Raw genomic sequence first — 20,292 nt, 5'->3', positions numbered from 1 at the left:
GCCTAGTTTACCCTCTGGGTTGGAAGGTCAGATGGCAGTCGCTTTCGTAAAAACTAGTGCCCACGCAAATTACTGGGATTAGTTGCTAAGCGGACCCCAGGCTCCCATGAGCCGTGGCAAAATGGCGGGACAACGCGAGGAAGATGATGATGTGAATTGGCGCCCGTGTTAGAGAGATTCCAGGAAAGTCCTGCCAGCCCTACTCCTAAAATCCTATCAAACCTTTGATGTTGAGTATGACCTCGGGGAGTTTTGCTCTGAATGGCTCACTCCGCTGCATTAAACCAGGCCTTACTAAACTTTTTGAAGTGAAACTTACGCAATGGCGTCGATCATGTCTAGTCCCATCTCCACGCAGCACTTGGCGTGGTCGTCGCGCGCCTCCGGCAGGCCAGACACGCAATAATAGCAGTCGCCAAGGAGCTTGATGCGGAGGCAGTGGTGCTCGGCGGCCAGGCGGTCGAATCTGAGACAAAATTAGATGTGTTCAAAGTTCAAAAGACAGTTAAAAAAAACATGGTTGTCTGTAAAGTCGGTTTACGGACGATAATTTTGCATGATAACGTCATAAGAAAACATTGATGAAAAATTGCATACTTTTATACGTTACCATGGAGATCTGTCTACAATGTTACCATGGGGATCTGTCCACAACGTGACACGTTTTCGGTCGGGTACCTTTAAAAAGACCGATGATACCCGTTTTTAAAGGTACCTTTTCAGTCCCTGCTGGTGTTTATTAGACGGTATTTATAAGACGTTATCACGTTCATGGCTACAAACATACCCCGTTTGGGACAAATTAGTTGTGTTATAAATATAGAACTTGATTGATGAGTTCTATAATCGACGTCAAAGATATGTTTACAGTTTTCGCCTAGGCGTAAGGTGCAAACCTGCAAAAACATATCTTTGACGTCGACTGTACTAGCAACGCAACGTAGACATTTTTGGAGCATAATAGTACATAAGTAGATAATTTTGGAAAATTGTTCCATTCCCTAATATTGAAGCAGACTGTGCAACGTGTGGCAACGTTGCGATGATTGCGCCTGCGCCTAAATATATTCAACTTACACATTGATGCGTATTATACAGTACAGACATGTCGTGCGCACATAGATACCTACTAACCGCTCCTCGTCGACTGCAATGCTTGAATTAAGACTTCGTATACCAAAGTGAAATCGCATACTTTTTTCACTATGGGACCCCAACTCAACTATAATATTTATTTCGATGTTTAGTCAACTATAATATTCATTTCGATACCGTTTTGTCAACTATAATATTCATTGACGCACGCGTACGTCACGTCGCGCTATCGAATTAAATTTACACTAGGGGTACTGATAAAGACAAACTATTATTAGCTAGTGGAGGCGTGTAGGTACATATAGTTAGTTATACCTAAATAGGTAATGGCATAAATCGATTTCCAATTAGTGATCTGAATCAGAGATTACGAGGTCAATTCAAACTTCCATCGTAACTCCAAAATGATATCGAGATGATATCAGTTGTGCGTGCATTTAGCTCGTACATGTCCATACATGTATTGGCGCGAGCTAGACGAGCGACTGACAACATTTAGATATAATTGTGATGTCACAACCACAGATTAAATAATAGTATCTACTAAGGTACAGAAGATTCACTCTCTAACAAAACGCGTCTATTACGACAGATATGACCGCTAGGTGGCGCAAGCGCGAGCAGGCGTCCATTCCGTAGCGGTGCGCGGCAACTACTATGGCTAGACACCAAAATTGGTGTGTGCCGCATGTACTTGTAGGTATTTTTAGCGACGCGACGTAATCGCGGAGTGAGACACGCCTGTCACAACGTTGTTTGAATTCGCCTGTATTGGGTTGAAATTTGACTGAATTAATTGCCTGTATAGTATTGTGATTCCTACTGGCATTCAATAAAATATGAAACGTATGGAAGTCACGTTTTGAATGCATCGGGTATTCATAATATTGGTTTATTATTTTCAATTGTTTTTGTATGGGCGTCGTCGCGGCATCGGGGTTAATTCAGTAATTTATTGGCTCATCAGTATTTTTAATTTTATTTCTACATAATAAAGTATGTAGTAGGTATTAGATGGATGTAAATATCGCGAGGAAAGCTACAAAGTGTACCTAAACAGCATCAATCATGAGACAGTGTGTGTTCGCTGCGGCAATTAGTGTTAATCGTAATTAACCATACTTTTTATCAGTACCCCAGTGTAAATTTCATTCGGTAGCGTGACATGACGTATGCGTTTGCATTAAGTGTCGTTTTGTATGGGATTTAGATTTTCCAAAACATCCCGCTTGGCGCACTGTTCAAAATCCCATACAAAATAGACATAACGCAAACGCGAACGCTCGTCACGCTATCATACATTTACATTTCTACATCATTAACAAAATGAAAACTGTTTTATCAGTCATGGACATTATGGCGCCATTTCTTTTAAACAGACAGTCACGTTATACTTAAGCATCGCTGTGACTTTTGTTTATGTGAAAATATGGCTGGTGTTTAAAAATTGACGTTAAAAATACTTATTTCACAGGATTTGGGGTTTTACGTGTCATCTTTGGTGTTATGTCCATTGTCCATTATAGGGGTGTATACTATATAGGTACATTTAGAAGTTTAGACAGACTATCTACCTATACATTTGTAATCTACAATGGCAATTTTTTTTTTAAATACACCCGCGTAAACTTCACTACCCACTACAAGTTAAAGGTCTCGATCTCAAAGGCCTCAAACACTCGTCCAAGTATCCCCAAGCACGTATCCTTGTGGACAAGTCCTGAATAAACTATGCCAATGGTCACCCTTGCCCGACTTACGTGAACTGGAAGAAGGCCGTATGTCCATACGTTTTTGTATGGATATACGCTCTTCTGTTTTAGAATAGGATACTCCTATTCGATTTAGTTGCAGCAAACAAGCTGCAGAGGCCACAGTTAGAATATTATACTCAGTACCCCTACCCCTGTGTAAATTTCATTCGAAAGCGTAACGTGCGCGTTTGCGTTATCATTTTTGTATGAGATTTTGAACATCGTGTCAAGCAGGAAGTTTAGTGCCCGTACCATGAGTCATTGATAGTGTCGAAACTGACATATACGCTAACGTCTATGTAATTTACTTTCTATACATCTCGCTCGCACTAATATGCGAGTACGAGCGAGATTCATAGAAAGTAAGTTGCCTTCTCGATAGCGTTTATGTCAGTGCCAAACTGGTGTTAGCTACATAGGGAGCTCAAAGGCCCATACAAAATGACATTTAACGCAAACGTGTACGTCACGTCACGCTAATGAATGAAATTTACACTAGGGGTTCTGTATTGTAACGGATTTCACAACGTATCGCTTTCAGTACGAACTTGGTACGAATCAAACGAAAGGACAAAGGCGTAATATGATTGAGAATCAGTTAAAATACTGAACCTAGATATTTTAACTGCGGTAAAAGTTAGTTTCATAGTATATTGTACGAAAGCCAATAATAATAGAGACCAAGAGAGACTATGTAGTGAATTATTTATAAAAATGTTGACAGTGCTACTTTACTATGTCACTTAACTGGATTTAGGTCACAATAGTTGTTCAAAGTGAGCAAAGTTTGTTTTTGCTGCGAGTTCTCTTTTTAAAAGATTGCGGTAAGGGTGGATAGCCTTTTTATCAGTCATTGGATGTACGATCTAATGTGCATTATGTTTTTTACTCATCATCATCTTCCTCGCGTTGTCCCGGCATTTTGGCACGGCTCATGGGAGCCTGGGGTCCGCTTGGCAACTAATACCAGAAATTAGCGTGGGCACTAGTATTTACGATAGCGACTGCCATTTGACCTTCCAACCCAGAGGAGAAACTAGGCCCTTATTGGGATTAGTCCGGTTTCCTCACGATGTTTTCCTTCACCGAAAAGCGACTGGTAAATATCAAATGACTATGGTGTAGAGTTTGTGAAGTTAAGGATTATAGAGTTGGGCGTGTAGAGTTAGAAACATTTTGTTTCAACCAAATAAGAATCAAAAATATAGGACAGTCTAAAACAATAACATTACCCACCCAATCTAAACACGACTCTACATCAATCCAAATAGAGTTCAACATTTAATAACAAAACACTATCACCTGAATGAAAAGGGACCACTAAGTCGAAAAACGCTTCGATTGATTCACGAAAAAAGTTGAAAATAGAAATAAAAGTTTGGCCCCTGATTGTAGTTATACCGCTTGAAAACGAGCCCTATTCTTGAATTAGTAGAGTTGAGAGTTGAATGGCGGTTTTTGATATTATTGTTATTTTGGCGTCGACGGTGCTCCTATTTCCTGCTCATGGTTCAAGAGGCTTCAAGGCTTTTATTAATTTATAATTTTAAATCTATAAACCCATTTATTTATGTTCGGAGCGCCGCCGGATTTGACGCTGCGCCATAGTGAAATATATGTAAAGAAATATGTAGTGGTAACTCCATACATCAGTTTTGGTACCAAAAATAATATTATTTTCACAGTCGCCATCTAGCGTCAAGTAGCGGACATTATCAGTAATGCTAGTGGACTGATGTATGGAGTGAGCATTCTTGTCTTACTATATTTCTCTATGACAATAGATAGAATAGAACCAGTCTAAAAACCAATGCAATTTTGATTTATCAAAAAAATAATTATAGAAATGGGAGACCTTTTTATAGGTCTCCGGGCGGCTTCAGGTTATACACCTCGTATCTTGGAGGATATAATCAAACGGAGACGCCATGTCTGTAATTTTCTGTACAAAACAGTCTGCCGATTTTTGCGGAGGAGGGGAACGTCAAATGTATGCGTAACGTAAAAATAGCCATGTCAGATAAACGTCAGTCCATACATTGTGTATGACCGTTGGCCGCCTATTTTCGACAGAGGGGAAAGCCTGTTAATGGCTACTCCGTTTAGTTGTATCCTCCAAGCCTCGTATAATAAGAAATAATAAAAGTAACAAGCTTTAACTTTATGAAGTCAATATTCATTACAAGTTTTTTCAAACGTTTTCATTTAGTTTAAAGGAACAGTAATAAAGGAGTTATAGCGTTTTTATGGATCCATAAACATTGAATAAATGAAGGCAGGATGCTATTGGCTTAGGCTATTCACACACTAAGGGCGTCCGCTAGGTGGCGCGGCACGGAGCGGCCGTTGCGGCTACCGCGTTTGACACTGACATAAACGCTAGCGTGAACGTAACTTACTTTCTATGCATCTCGCTCGTACTGACATATTAGTGCGAGCGAGTTGTATAGACGTTAAGGTATATATCAGTGTGGACACTGTTCAAGTGTTCAGTGACTCATGGTACTTAATGCCCTTGGAGCAACACGGGCTTCCGACACGTCGGAAGGGAAGAGCCCAAGCGATCTCTCGCCGTACAAATCGTTCTGCCAATTTTTGCGGGCGGATACGTGCACACAGTCGCAATTCTCACTTACTACATACAAAAAAAATCTGGTAATGAATGAATGAAAACATTATTTCAGGCAACTAGTGGCCCATACATAAATATTTACCTTAAAACTAGCATAAAAACGAGCTGAGTTCTTCAAATTAGGATTCAAAGGACTCGAGTTCTTACCAACACTAAGTTTCAAAGTGTCACTTCTAAAGTCTGGCTTCGATTCTAGAAACTTGTAACAGAGGTTTATTATGTTACTAGCTGCTAGCCCCCCCCCCCCCCCCCCCCTTAGTAGGTACTAGAGTACCTAACTCAATTCCAAACCTATGTACCCTTACAGGATGAATTCCTGGAAAAAAATATCTTGTAATTTTCCAGTTTATAAACTTCTTGCTAACTTTAACAAGCTTTATTTATGTACGAAATATCATTTGATATTTACCAGTCGCTTTTCGGTGAAGGAAAACATCGTGAGGAAACCGGACTAATCCCAATACGGGCCTAGTTTACCCTCTGGGTTGGAAGGTCAGATAGCAGTCGCTTTCGTAAAAACTAGTGCCCACGCCAATTACTGGGATTAGTTGCCAAGCGGACCCCAGGCTCCCATGAGCCGTGGCAAAATGCCGGGACAACGCGAGGAAGATGAGAATGATGATGATGATAAACTTCTTGCTAACTGCTCGCGACTTCGTCTGCGTGAAATGGTGATGATGATGTTGGTGCTTGATAAAAACTATCCTATGAACTTTCTCGGGCCTTAAACCATCTCCATACTAAATTTCATTTAAATCGGTTCAGTGGTTTAAGTTTAACTTGTCGATTTTAAAATAAAAGTTAAATTCATTTATTTCAGTCCATGCTCTGTGTTTTGTGTGAATAAATAAATTAGCCCCCTATATCATTATTCATTATTATTTGCGCATAGAATTAGACCAGGAAATGTCTGCAACGATTTTGAGAGCGTACGCAGTGAAAGTGTTATTTATACGTCATAATTTCATAGAAGTTTGACGTTTAACGCTGCGTCTTCCGTAAGCGAACAACTCGCGAACGCGTAGCGAAGCGGCGCGGCGCGGCGCGGCGGGCCCACGGCGTTCGGGTTCGCAACGAGATCGCCCACGTAGGACACTTCTAATAGATATCAAAGGATTGATTCACCCCGCGCCGCATCGCTTCGTTTCGCGTTCGCGTGTTGTTCGCCTACGTAGTACGCTGCGTAAAATAACACTAGCACTGCGTGCGCTATCTAAATCGTCGCAGACTTACCTTGGTCTAACTCTAGATGCCTGTACGGCTACCATCAGTTTGGCACTGACATAAACGCTGTCGAGAAAGTAATTCACTTTCTATTCATCTCGCTCGTACTCGCATATTAGTGCAAACGAGATGTATAGAAAGTAAATTACGTTCTCGATAGCGTAAATTTCAGTTTTGACACTGTCAGTGACTCATGGTACGGGCTCCGGTAGTTTTTTCCCCACTTCGTAACCACTTTATTTGCCACGACTTGTACGGCACTCAGTCAATGTCCACGTTAATTTGCTCGCAACTGGAGCCCTCCAGTAAATCCCTGCATAATGGAAAATGCAAAATGTGCATCTATTTTGTAGCCTCTAACGTTGTGAAAATATTTTGCATACACGGTGCATAAGGGCCATTTTATTTAAAGTTGTCATCTACACTTTTTTTTCAAAATTGGGATTTTTATGTTATTTCTACTGAGCTATTTTGATCCTAATAGGAGAAATAAAGTGTCCCTAGATTTCTATACATTTTTCGATCATTCCATTCCGAAACCGCCATACAAAGTCTATGAAAAAATGGTAACGGAATGGGAAAAAAACCTTGGACACTTTTTTCTCCTATTAGGATAGAAAGAGCTCGTGATTCTGAGTAGAAATAACATATAAATACACAAATTAAAAAAAAAGGTGTAGGGGACAACTTTAAATAAACTGGCCCATATAACAAAATAGACTTACGTTAGGTATGTATATAGAAAGCTTAGTAAGTCGCCTACTGACCCTTTTTGCAGATAATTAGTATAAGATAAAGATAAAATTAAGTAGGTAGGTGTAAATGATCTACTACCTAAACTTACCCTTGTATGACATAAAACGTGTCTAGGAACGGATCAAACTAACTCAGGCATGACATTTACAATGACAAAGTGTGGCGATGTCATCATTAATGTCAAATTTCTATGGAAATTTGACATTTATTATGACACTATTTCACTTTGACTTTTTTTTACTACAAAGGCGCGCTTACCATGCCTGTGTGCGCTTTAGGCTTCTCTACGGCATTATATTATGGGGAAAATACTTCTTGATTAATATAACAACTATGACTATAGCATGCTTTATAATCAGTTTGCGTGTATGTTTGTCTGTATCTCAAAGAGCTCATTAAGATTGTGGATCACCTTATAAGCATTTTCCGTGTATGTTTGTCTGTCTTACCTGGCAAAGAGCTCATTCAGCAGCCGCACCAGCTCTTCGGCTGTGCACTGGTCCGACAGCGAGGTGAAGCCGCAGATGTCAGCGAACAGGATGCTGCAACAAACAGACGTACGTTACGACTATATGGTAATAATGACTAAAAATACAAATACGATACAAATAAAATCACTATCTAACATTATAGAATCGTGAAGGCAAATGAAAACATTTATTCATTCACATTCGAACAAACAAACAGACATTGGTAACTAGATACAGTTTAGTACAAGGAGCTAAAAAAAACAACTGTATTATAAAACAGTAAAAATTCCTCCTCCCGTTTATCATCCCAAAGAACAAAAAGATGAGACCACAAGCGACATTGCTAAAGCAATATCGAATACATCGATACTATTTAAACAACAACTTGACTGACCATAAGTAGACCTTATGGTGTTCACAATAAGGTTTAAGACTTGTCAGCTAACAGTGAGGACGGTTCAAAGAAAAACACGAAACAAGGGTCGTGATCGTAACCTGTAGGAGTGGATCATTCGGGCGGAATGGGAATGTCAATAGAGATACGCTACGCCTCGGGTCATAGTCCAGGAGCTAGTCACAAATTTGGCAACAAACTCGTTCTCGGTAAATGGGGGTTTTCAGAAATAAGTATAAATTAAATGAATTTATTTCGGATAACTATTAAACTCTTGGATTATTTTCGACTCAGAATCAGGGAACTCAGGATTGATTGAAACAAATAAAAAAGGGTAGGTACCCAGTTTTTCATATACATTTTGGGTGTCAGCTTTGTGTCGGTGCATATAAAATGTAGGTATGTGGAAATGCATCACAATACCGACAATTTTCTTCGGAGACTTTTTTACTCTTTGTAGGTATTGATAGTCCTCGCGATTCTGAGTAAAAGTTAATGGTTTTTCGAAAAAAAAACTAATTGGTACTTACACTTTTTTCTGAAAATGCTCAAGAACAAGATTTTATCCGGAAAATTATTAGAAACCGGTTTCTTTACAAATGTTACGAAGCTATTAAAGCGAGTCATATATTTATGCCTACACCTACCACAGGTACGAGGGGCGTTCAAAATATTCTCGGTATTGATATCTTACAACCTCTTCTAAAATTTCTTTCGTTACTGGCCGCTAAGGTTTATTCATTGACATTAAAAAAAAGTATAATTCGAAGCGAGATGTTCTTTTGTTTTTCTGCAATTGCTGAACAAACATGAACATCATGTGGGAATTGACAATGTTAACTAAATTAGAACATCGATGCGTGATAAAATTCTTGACAAAACAGGGTAAAAATCAAAAAACCATAAAAGAGGAAATGAATTGTGTTTACCGTGAGTCTGCTCCTTCTTTATCTACCATTCAAAAGTGGTCAAACGAGTTTAAACGTGGAAGGGAGAGTGTTGAAGACGACCCTAGACCTGGCCGGCCTGTAGTAGCTACTTCACAAGAAAATATTGATAAAGTGGAAAAACTTATATTGGAAGATGGTCGAGTGAAGGTAAAATCTATAGCACAAGTAACCAATCTCTCTATTGGTACCGTACATGATATTATCCATGACCATCTTAATATGTCAAAAGTAAGTGCAAGATGGGTTCCGCGAATGCTGACTCGGCTTCAAAAAGACATGCGTGTAGCTTGTTGTTCCGATTTTATTGACCTGTGCGGTGAAAATCCTGATGAGGTGCTGCAAAGAATAGTTACTGGAGATGAAACCTGGGTTCATCATTATGACCCAGAGAGTAAACAAGAGTCCATGCAGTGGCACATTAAGGGTTCAGCTCATCCCAAGAAGTTCAAGGTCATCCCTTCAGCTGGCAAGGTCATGGCCACGATATTTTGGGATTGTGAAGGAGTATTACTGATCGATTATAAAGAAAAAGGTGTAAATATCACAGGACAGTACGAGCTAACATTCTACGTCAATTAAAGGATGCAATCAAAGAAAAGAGGCGAGGAAAGTTAACCAAAGGTGTTATGCTTCTGCATGATAACGCCCTCATCCATACTGCTCATATTGCCAAGGCAGCTATTGTTGAATGTGGGTTTGAAACTGTTACTCACCCACCGTATAGTCCGGACTTAGCCCCCAGCGACTTCTTTTTGTTCCCCAATCTTAAAAAGGATCTGCGTGGAAATAAATTTTCCGATGATGAAGCATTGAAGGCGGCAGTGGAGGAGCATTTTTACACCAAAGATAAAAAATATTTTTATGCAGGATTAAAAAAAATAATTGATCGATCTTTTACGTGTATGAACATAGGGGGGGAGTATATTGAAAAATATGGTTATGTATATTTAGAATCAGATTTTCATTTGACATTTGCCGAATTATTTACCGAAAGTACAAGTTTAAGGGCCACCCCACATCTAGCGTCTCTCGAGCGTCGGCGTCTCGTCGGCGTCTACAACTCTATGGCCCTGCTCGACGCAACGTCGACGCGACGTCGATGCATCTGCGCAGCGACGTCTTTTTCCATAGCGCTGACCGACGCCGACGCTCGAAAGACGCCAGATGTGGGGTGATCCTAAACAATATGATGTTACCAGAGTTAAAATCTTCTTCTTCTGGTGCCATGCCCAGTCTAATGGGCGTCGGCGGTCAGCATGGCATTCAGCTCTCTGGTCTTTGCCAATCTCTTGAGGGTGGCTGCGTCTTTTGTATGCGTCCAGTCTTTAATGTTATCTATCCATTTATTTCTAGGTCTACCTCTCCCTCTTTTTCCCTCATACTTTCCCTCGATAATTGTCTGGAATAAGTCGTATTTTTAATTTCTACCCAGATAGGCTGTTTTCCTTTTCTTAATGATGTTGAGCAAGAGTTCAAATATATAATACCAATTCAAACCTACATTTTGACATCAAAATGATAAATATAAATTATACTTAGTCTCTTTTGCGCCATATGCATTGAGTACGAGCGAAAAGCACAGGCGACGGACAACATTTAGATATCATTTTGATGTCAAAATGTAAGTCTGAATTGACTTTTCTACGTTACAAACTGAGTAGGTACCTACTTAAAGTACCTAATTTTTCACATGAAACTACCGTGATATTTTACCATTCAGCTCTCTGCCTATAGCAGACCCGCATCCGAAATTGTTTCCATACTTAGAACGTTTCAGACTAGCGTGTTATGTGGATATGTGAACAACTGCGACAAATGCTGACGGCTATTCGACGTCAGTTATTTGCCAGTTGACATGCATATATAGTCTGACTGAATCCCTAGTGTAAATTTCATTCGATAGCGTGACGTGACGTACGCGTTTGCGTTAAGTGTAACTTTGAATGAGATTTTGAGTTTCCAAAACGTCCCGCTTGGCGCGCTGTTCTAAACCCTATACAAAAATAGACATAATGCAAACGCGAACGCTCGTCACGCTATCGAATGTAATTTACACTAGGGGTTCTGTTAGTAAACTTGTGAAACAACGGCGAACAAACCCCACTAATCGATCTAATCACCATAATCGAAGCCGACAGGACAAAGCCGGAACAAAAAGCGAACACGGATCGAGATACTATCCGTCTCCGGCTTGACAATGGCGGCTTCCGGAAGGAAACGGAAGTTAACTATCGCAACTTCGAAACATTATTTGCCCGATACTATGCGACCGAAGGCGTTTTTTCTGAAAACCGTTGAATGTTTAGAAGAGTCACCAATCTAACCTAACTAAATGGTTTATACAAGATAAGGATAAATATTTGGATTATTTGACGGTTTTTGAAAAAAAAACGTGTTCGGTCAAATGAAAATTCGACAAATGAAACATTCGGGTAAACATATTTCGAAGTAGAGATATGTTGCCGAGAGGATGCGTAGCGAGGGATACGAGTATGTTTGTCATGAACCAATAGAAACACTTCATTTACTTCCTTTCCTCCTCACGGTCAAGTGGAAATAGAAATACAAATTGAAAAGAAGATGTGTTGCGAGACTCGCGAGGTATTAGATATGGCCGCGAGCGAAAAACTACTACGTAGGCGAACAACACGCGAACGCGAAGCGAAGCGTTGCGGCGCGGATTAAATCAATCCTTTGATACCTATAGACACTTCTATAGGTATCAAAGGATTGGCGAGCTGGGCAAATCGACCGATTTGATCAGGAAAATAATTGACGTCAATCTCCAATTAAAACATCAATTTAAGATTTATGATGATATTTGATCTAAGTTAAAAAAATGCTCCATAACGAAAATAGCTCGCGTCACAAATTGGTACTCTTGCGTCCGCACCCCATTTTATCGGTAATATCGGTCATAATCGGCGGTCGAATTCGGCGAGCCAAATTGGCATTTGCGTTCGCACGGTCTGATTTGATCGGACAATTTCATCAGATTGGCAAAAAAATGTTTTGTCTGGACTCTGGACACAGCTTATAGAAGTGTCTACGTGGGCGAATTCACGCCGTGGGCCCGTCGCGCCGCGCCGCTTCGCGTTCGCGAGTTGTTCGCTTACGTAAGACGCAGCGTTATTTGCTAAGAATCCACTACACATCCTCGCACCGCTCAGCTACCTTACACATCGCCGGTGGAAACGTAGCCTTAAACTAGGTTATTAGAAGGGACTAAAAACGCGTCGCGTAAAACTTGCGACGGAAGATGCGAATGACACCTAACTGACATGATTTCAACATGATAAAAATATCGTTTTGATGTTAAGAGCACGTTCGAATTGGCCTGTGGGTGGGGATGAGGGAGGGGTGGGAGTGAATGCACCGCAGGCCCCCGTGTCGATACACATTAAAATCCAGCCAACCGTGTCGAAAGCGGCTCCTTCCCGTCATTTCTTAAGTGACGCGGCATGGCTAGGGTTGGTACTAGTGTTTGTAAATAATCGATTCTTTTGAGTCTAAATTTGAAGTACTCGAGTATTTTTATGAGAGTCAAAGCTTAAAAAACTTAGCACAACTCGAAAAGACTCGGGCCTCCGAATAATTTCGCTACTATGGAATCTATATGAAACATTAGCATGTGACGTCATAATCAAATAACCTACTCTTTTTAATAGTTTAATAAATTTTGTCTAAACGAAACTTCTGTCTACGTTTCTCTATTAATATTCTGCTCCTTTATTTCATGCATGGTGTAAAATAATTTATTTTAAATACAGTCAAATACCCTGTACAGTTCACTGCCTATACATGACAAAGTTCAAAAACTAAATCGGGTCCGAAAGACCAGAGACTCGAGTCTGCACAACACTCCAGCAGTGCACTGAAAGGCATTGTCACCGGGACACTCAAAACATGACGAGTTGACGACTGTAAACTAAAGAGTCTTAAAGACCCGAAAGACTCGAATCTGCACAACAATACAGCCATGCACTGAATGGCACTGTCCCCGGGACACTCAAAACATGACGACTGTAAACTAAGTCGAGTCCAAAAGTTCCGAAAGACTCGAGTCTGCACAACACTACAGCAGTGCACTGAAAGGCATTGTCACTGGGCCACTTAAAACACGACGATTGTAAACTAAATAGAGTCTAAAAGACCCGAAAGACTCGAGCCTGCACAACACAACGGTAACAGCAATGCGCTGAATGGCATTGTCCGGACACTGAAAGCATGATGTCTGTACAGGCTGGGGCGGCATTACAACTTTGAAAATTGATCTCAACATGATATCACATGGACTAACAGCTGCTTTTTTATACCACGTCGGTGGAAAACAAGCATTCAACCCGCGTTATGGTAAGCGCCTGATGACGATCTTTATATGTTTTTAATAGACTTCAAAATTCCAAAAGTGGGAGGTTCTCAATTCGGTTGTATGTTTTTTAGGGATCCGTAGGTACCCAAATGGTAAAAACGGAACCCTATTACTAAGACTCCACTGTCCGTCTGTCTGTCACCAGGATGTATCTAACAGTTGAAATTTTCACAGATGATGTAGGTATTTGGGCGTTTTCTAAAATAAATATTGAAAACCCGTTTCTGTCAGATCCTGGTGTTTTTGGGTTCCTTCAACTCAGAATCACTAGCATATTCAATCCTAGTGATAAAAAAAAATTGTCCCAAAATTTTGTATGAAAATTGTACATTCCACTACGTCACGTTACACATACAAGTGAACATTTTTCTCATACTAAAAACGTGACGTAATGGAATGGACATTTTGGGACATCTTTTTTTAATGGTAGGATGGAGAGTGCTGTCGATTCTCAGTAGAATGAGCCCAAGAATGTCCAGATTTGAAAGAATCGGGTTTTCGATATTTATTTTAGACAAAGCCCATTTCTGTTGCCGTCATAACAACAAATACTAAAAAGTACGGAACCCTCGGTGGGCGAGTCCAACTCACAATTGTCCGGTTTTTTAAATGTTTATTTCTCCAGAACTCTATCATTTCTCAACCGTTACGAAACAATATTTTATTTATTAAAATGTACTTATATGTTACATACTTCTAGAATGGTCCCATTTTCGTCTTAAAAACTTAGTTATAAAAATGTAGTCCATGAGGTGTCGAGGGAACTCCTCAAATCTTAAATAGGTACCTACTTTCGAATGTATAACATTTTATTAGTTGGGAAAGGAGGCGAGCGAGACGAATCCCGAACTAGCGATGTCAAAAAAAGATCAAATTAAGTAAATCGCAAAGTTCGAATAGACTCCTTGCATTCTAAAGCAGGAATGCATCGAGAATCTTATATTAAAGGTGAATGTCAATTGGTTCAGACGAGTGAACATAATGCTATCGCCCCGAATAGGTATGAAGTATGAAGAGCGTAGAGAGGATTTCACTAAGACATCCGGCGTATTTATTCGTTTATCGTTAATTTTTAGGGTTCCGTACCCAAAGGGTAAAAACGGGACCCTATTACTAAGACTCCGCTGTCCGTCCATCCGTCCGTCCGTCCGTCCGTCCGTCTGTCACCAGGCTGTATCTCACGAACCGTGATAGCTAGACAGTTGAAGTTTCTGTTGCCGCTATAACAACAAATACTAAAAACAGAATAAAATAAAGATTTAAGTGGGGCTCCCATACAACAAACGTGATTTTTGACCGAAGTTAAGCAACGTCGGGCGGGGTCAGTACTTGGATGGGTGACCGTTTTTTTGCTTGTTTTGCTCTATTTTTTGTTGATGGTGCGGAACCCTCCGTGCGCGAGTCCGACTCGCACTTGGCCGGTTTTTTCTATTCTTCCAACTTTCTACCAACTCGCGTTTTGGTACGAAAACTGATGGTATAGAGTTACCACTATTTCTTTACTTATATTTCTCCGGTTAAAAACAGACCTTTGCTAACGCTATTGTTAATTAACCAACCACAATTTAATAACGGGAATTAATTGGGTATTATCAAAGCTATGGGCGGGGTACTGTACTTTTGTACAGTCAGCAGCTGAAGTTGCTAATCGGGCGAGGCTAGGGTTACCAGATACAAATTTAGAATTTCCTGACAAAATTCCTGATTTCCGAGGGGGGGGGGGGCTGTCTCTAGCCGTTAGCGATGGCCATCCATTGAGCCGAGCCGCGCGCGTCATGTATATGTATGCTTGATTACAGATTTGTTAATTAATAATTATGAAGTTATTGATAAGTTGTTGGATCTCATTTATTCTTTTTTTACAATGTTTTTGATTAATTGATTAATTTAAGTAAATAAAAAGGTACTTTATAATATAGTCTATGAATTCAAAAAATTCCTGACATTTTCGTGTTCCGTCCCCATTCCTGACAAAAGGCCAAAATTCCTGACATGTCAGGAAAATTCCTGTCATCTGGTAACCCTAGGCGAGGTGTTCATTAATAACCTTGGCGCGCTCTTAAGTGGAGTCCAGACGAAAGAATTTTTCGCCTATCTGATAAAATTGTCCAATCATATCAGGACATACGGACGCAAACGCCAATTTGGCTAGCCGAATTCGACCACCGATTATGGCCGATAGTATTTTCGTTTTGGAGCATTTTTTTAACTTAGAGGGCTTATATATCACCATAAATCTTAAATTGGTGATTGGTGATTAAAATCGGTCGATTTGCCCAGCCCGTCTGCACACAGCTTTATTCTCTTAACAATAAAGTCGCGTCAAGATTATTTTGAACACGTCGCCCGCTTAGCAACTGTTGCTGCTGACTGCACAAAAGTCGGCTATAAATATTAAATTTATAAGTAAGTAAGTAAGTTATTAATAAATTCCCTTAAATGTTATGATTCGCTTCTATTCCTGTGATGTCGAGTCGAAGGCACTCTATGCCATGTTTCAGTGTCAAAGACTAGTTAATAAGAAAGACTGCCTCTCCATACAAACGTAGTACCGTAATATCACCCAACTTTATTCCAGAAGCAAAGAGAATTTCAACATAAACAACATCTTGGTTTAAATGTATGTAACTTTTGTTTGAATTAGGTCTACTTAGTTCTCAGGCAACATAAGTTTCATAAATAATACAATAGTATAATAATAACATTGGTATTGGTAATTAATTTTATTAAGTGTTGAAATTTTGGACAATAGTTGTAGTTTTGGACTATATTAGTTGGGTGGTTTTACGGTAGGTACCTAGGTGGTACCCATTTTTCTCCCGGGTTTAACATTATACAATATATTTTTGCACAATTTGATATATATTAAACACAGCTAAGCCCTTTCGTTGACTTTTATCGATTCTTTTAATTATTAGAAGAGTTACGAGCAAAACAAGTTGCCAACCAAATTTTGGAATTTTTATTGGCCGTTTTTAAAACGTCGACGTCGATATCTTTATCGATATTTTATACCTTGACTGTACGTACTTTTTTTTTAAATCTATTATTGTTATATTATTAAAATCTGAAGATAAGAGCGAAATAAATGGAATTTTGTACTATACAAGACTTCACTATCACTCACCAATATAACAGAAAACGTACAGTACCATTCGGGATTGACGAATCTTAACCCTTTGTTTATCAACTATTTCTTGTTGTTATTCTGTCCAGTTAGCCAAGAGACAATAGTAGCATAGTGTGTTAGAAGACATTGACATCACCTTCTTCTGACGCGCTTGGTAGACGACCCTCAATTGAATGGGTTTATAAGTATCACAAAAACGTGTTTGGTGAATTTAATTGCATAAAAATCATGTTTGAAAGACTGACCCAGGAGAACGTAACCATGGCAACGAGTGACAAAAAAAGTTGATTCACCCATGAACGGCAGTCCTTATTATTCGCATGTCTCTGTCAATGTTTAATGTAAGCGCCATTGTAAGAGACTAAGTGAGGCACTGAATTATAGATGTCCCTTTGGCAAGAATGGCAAGGGCTCGCAGTTTTAATCAAGTCCGCCCGGTTTGTATCAATAAAGGGGTTTAGCCCAGTCAAAGAAGTCTGTGAGATCGGTAAAAGTTTCGCCGGTATTAACACTGTCACTTTTGAATAAATGGTTTTGGGCTTTTAGCTACTGGGATACTCGGAGCACCTGGTGCGCATCGTACAGTCGCCATCAAATATATCGGAGCGGCCGAGGTGCCCTAAAATATCTGAGCACGCACTCTATCGCTTTAAAATCGTGTTAGATTACATCAATATATGTGTAGTGATGTGTTACAAATACTCAATTATTATTATTCTCTTGCTTGTAAAGTAGAAGTAATGTTACATTGTATATTTCCATCAACTTCACAACAAATATCAGTCGGGAACCGACAATAATACGAGCGCTGAAGGAAAATTTAAATAAAATGAGAATGCAATTTTAAATATGAAATCTTCCACTCCGTACCCACGGAATAAGTTTACGAGAATATAAGAACCGGGTTTTTGAATATTTCACTAGTAAGTAATAGGAAAAATATATACCGTAAACTCAGGTAGGTATACAGGTTGTTTCCTGTAACAGGAGCAATAAATTAAACTGTAGGCTGTACTCCTCAAACTGACCAACATTTGTTCAGCAACTTTTGAAAATAACTCATGTTTTGATTTTTATTAAGTACACTTTAAAGTTCATTCTGAGACGCAATGTATTGCAAATTTTGTTGTGTTTAAAGCGTGACAAGCAACGTCAAACACACTAATGTCAGCGTACATTGAAGGCAATATTTATTTTGTATGAAAAAGAGGAAGTTTAAAGGATAAGTACAACTATGGTCCAGTTTTTGATTTGTACTCGTTACATTTATTTAGGAGCTTAGATACACTAATGTTCTTTTTAAAGTGTCATTCTATGGAACTTGCTAACTATGTAAACAAACCGCCATAGTAACTTTTGTTTAAGTAAGTACATAGTTAGCAAGTTCCATAGAATGACACTTCACTACATAGTATAAAACATAGTCGCTTCTCGCTGTCTGTCTGTCCCTATGTATGCTTAGATCTTCAAAACTACGCAAGGGATACATGCGGTTTTTAATAGATAGAGTGATTCAAGAGGAAGGTTTATGTATAATTTGTTAACCCGCGCGAAGCCGGGGCGGGTCGCTAGTTATATTATAATACTCAATATAATTTGAAAAATATTTACCTATACATATTTTACTGGAACTTGAATTTGGAATATTTGTTGTAAGTTGTGGACTAAAGTTACCTGATTTTACGGTAGGTAGAGACACTATAGTCAGTCAAGCCGGTTATGTCAGTAGCAATGTAAAGCAAACTAAAGTATGGTACCCCTAAGGAAACGAACAAAAAGCAGCAATGTACATCGAACAACGATGAAATGTAAACAAAACAGTTCCACAACAATTCAAACGTAGTGTTGCTAACCCGCGATTTTTCAGCCGCGTTTTTCTACTGACAAGATTTGCTTAACCAAGTTTATGTTATGGCCAGAAAGAATCTACTTATACCTTGTGCATTCTTATTTGCGTTATTTGACACATTATGACTGACGTTTATAGAGATGTAACTAACCCAAATCGACTGTCACAGCAAGCGATTAAGATTGGATGGCACCTAGACTGAGGTATCGAATTGTGACGTTTAATGAATTTTTATTAGAGATTTAAATAAAGCTAGAATTATATGGTTAATAAATAATACTAAGAGGATACCTATAGTAAATTTAATAATGCTTTGTTAAAAAATATCGAATAACTATTGTAATATGAATGATTTATAACATAATTTACCTAGATTTAATAATGTTTAAAAAGTTGACGTGTAAAATGTATATTTTATAAATAAAACATTGAATTGAATTGAATTGTTGCGACCTAAAATGAAAAATTTATATCGATTTACTTAGACGACTACCGATTCATAACGGTGGTGTCCGGCCAACCCTAAATTTAAAAACTAAAGACATAGAACGTAAACGTTCGCAGTGCAATTGTCTTCCTTTGTGATTTCGATGAGCAAGACATTTTACGTTGTATTGCTGTTGTGAGTCACGTGTCAAATAACGCAAATACGAATAATCCCACTATAGTCAGTCAGTATTCCAAAATGTGGAGCACACTTAGGGTTACCAGATCCAAATTTGGAATTTCCAGACAAAATTCCTGAGTTGCTAAAAAAATTCCTGACGCTCGTATCGGCGGGCGACGGGGGATGTAGTCGTATGCGATATCTATGTATGCTAGATAAGTAAATTTGTATAATGTTCCTTTTTAGGTACCTACATATTGTTAATTCACTAAAATTCCTGACGTCTGGTAACCCTAAGCACACTGGGAGACCAACATACCTAATCTGATTTGTGTCTAACAAGACAACCTCTTGACCTCACATAGTCATCGCCATCGCTAGGTAACTCTAGCAATATGTATCGTCCTTGTCACCAGCACGACGTTAGAGTGGGACAGGATAACGCAATTAGAGCAAGTTAGATTGAGTTCCGGAGAGTCTCTTGTGGGCTACGGTATCAAGTGAATTCGTGTTTTGAAATTATGGCGATTACCACAGAGTATATAATAGACAACGCATTTTGAAGTGTTTACGAAGAGTGGCAGATTACTACACAAGCAATTTTATTTCTGTACCCCTAACGTTTTCATTCGATGGCGTGACACGACGCGCGGCGTTTGCGTTAAGTGTCATTTTGTATAGGATTATGAGTTTACAAAACGTCCCGCTTGACGCTGTTCAAAATCCCATACAAAAATAGACATACGCAAACGCGAACGCTCGTCGTGCTATCGAATGAAATTTACACTAGGAGTCCTGATTTGTCCGTAAGTACCTACAAGTGTGTTAAGCGAGACGCCCGCGCGAATGACAGCTGTCATTTTATCGGTTTGGTGTCAGGTTCGCGTTCGAATTGGCCTCCGGGGGCCGTAATACACCCCCTTTGTGACCGACATCACAAAGGTATCATTACTTGGCAATTTGCAAGCTATTTATGGATGTAAAACGCGCTTTTTTAGGGTTTCGGGGGCGGATTTTGTAATATTTACGATGGAAGTTTTCAATTTCTTCATAATTTAG

At 39.3% G+C, this 20,292-nt stretch overlaps 1 protein-coding gene and 1 long non-coding RNA gene across 3 annotated transcripts in view; one reads left to right on the top strand and one right to left on the bottom strand.

Annotated features, from left to right (window-relative positions):
• LOC134660882 (adenylate cyclase type 6-like) overlaps positions 1 to 20,292 on the bottom strand; it is a 284,528-nt gene that overhangs the window by 19,750 nt on the left and 244,486 nt on the right. Inside the window, exons 12-13 of the mRNA XM_063516728.1 lie at positions 7,911 to 8,003; positions 320 to 466 (exon numbers count right to left, since the gene is read on the bottom strand). Of these exons, the coding sequence (XP_063372798.1) occupies positions 320 to 466; positions 7,911 to 8,003 (240 nt within the window). The remainder of the gene's footprint in view (positions 1 to 319; positions 467 to 7,910; positions 8,004 to 20,292) is intronic.
• Positions 1 to 20,292, top strand: part of LOC134660963 (uncharacterized) — a 230,232-nt gene that overhangs the window by 33,250 nt on the left and 176,690 nt on the right. The gene's annotated exons all lie outside the window — the stretch shown is intronic.

The sequence above is a fragment of the Cydia amplana genome, chromosome Z (assembly GCF_948474715.1).
Source record: "Cydia amplana chromosome Z, ilCydAmpl1.1, whole genome shotgun sequence".
Classification (NCBI taxonomy): Eukaryota; Metazoa; Arthropoda; class Insecta; order Lepidoptera; family Tortricidae; genus Cydia; species Cydia amplana.
The sequence above is the reverse complement of the archived record's forward strand: the minus strand, read 5'-3'. Positions and strand labels throughout refer to the sequence as shown.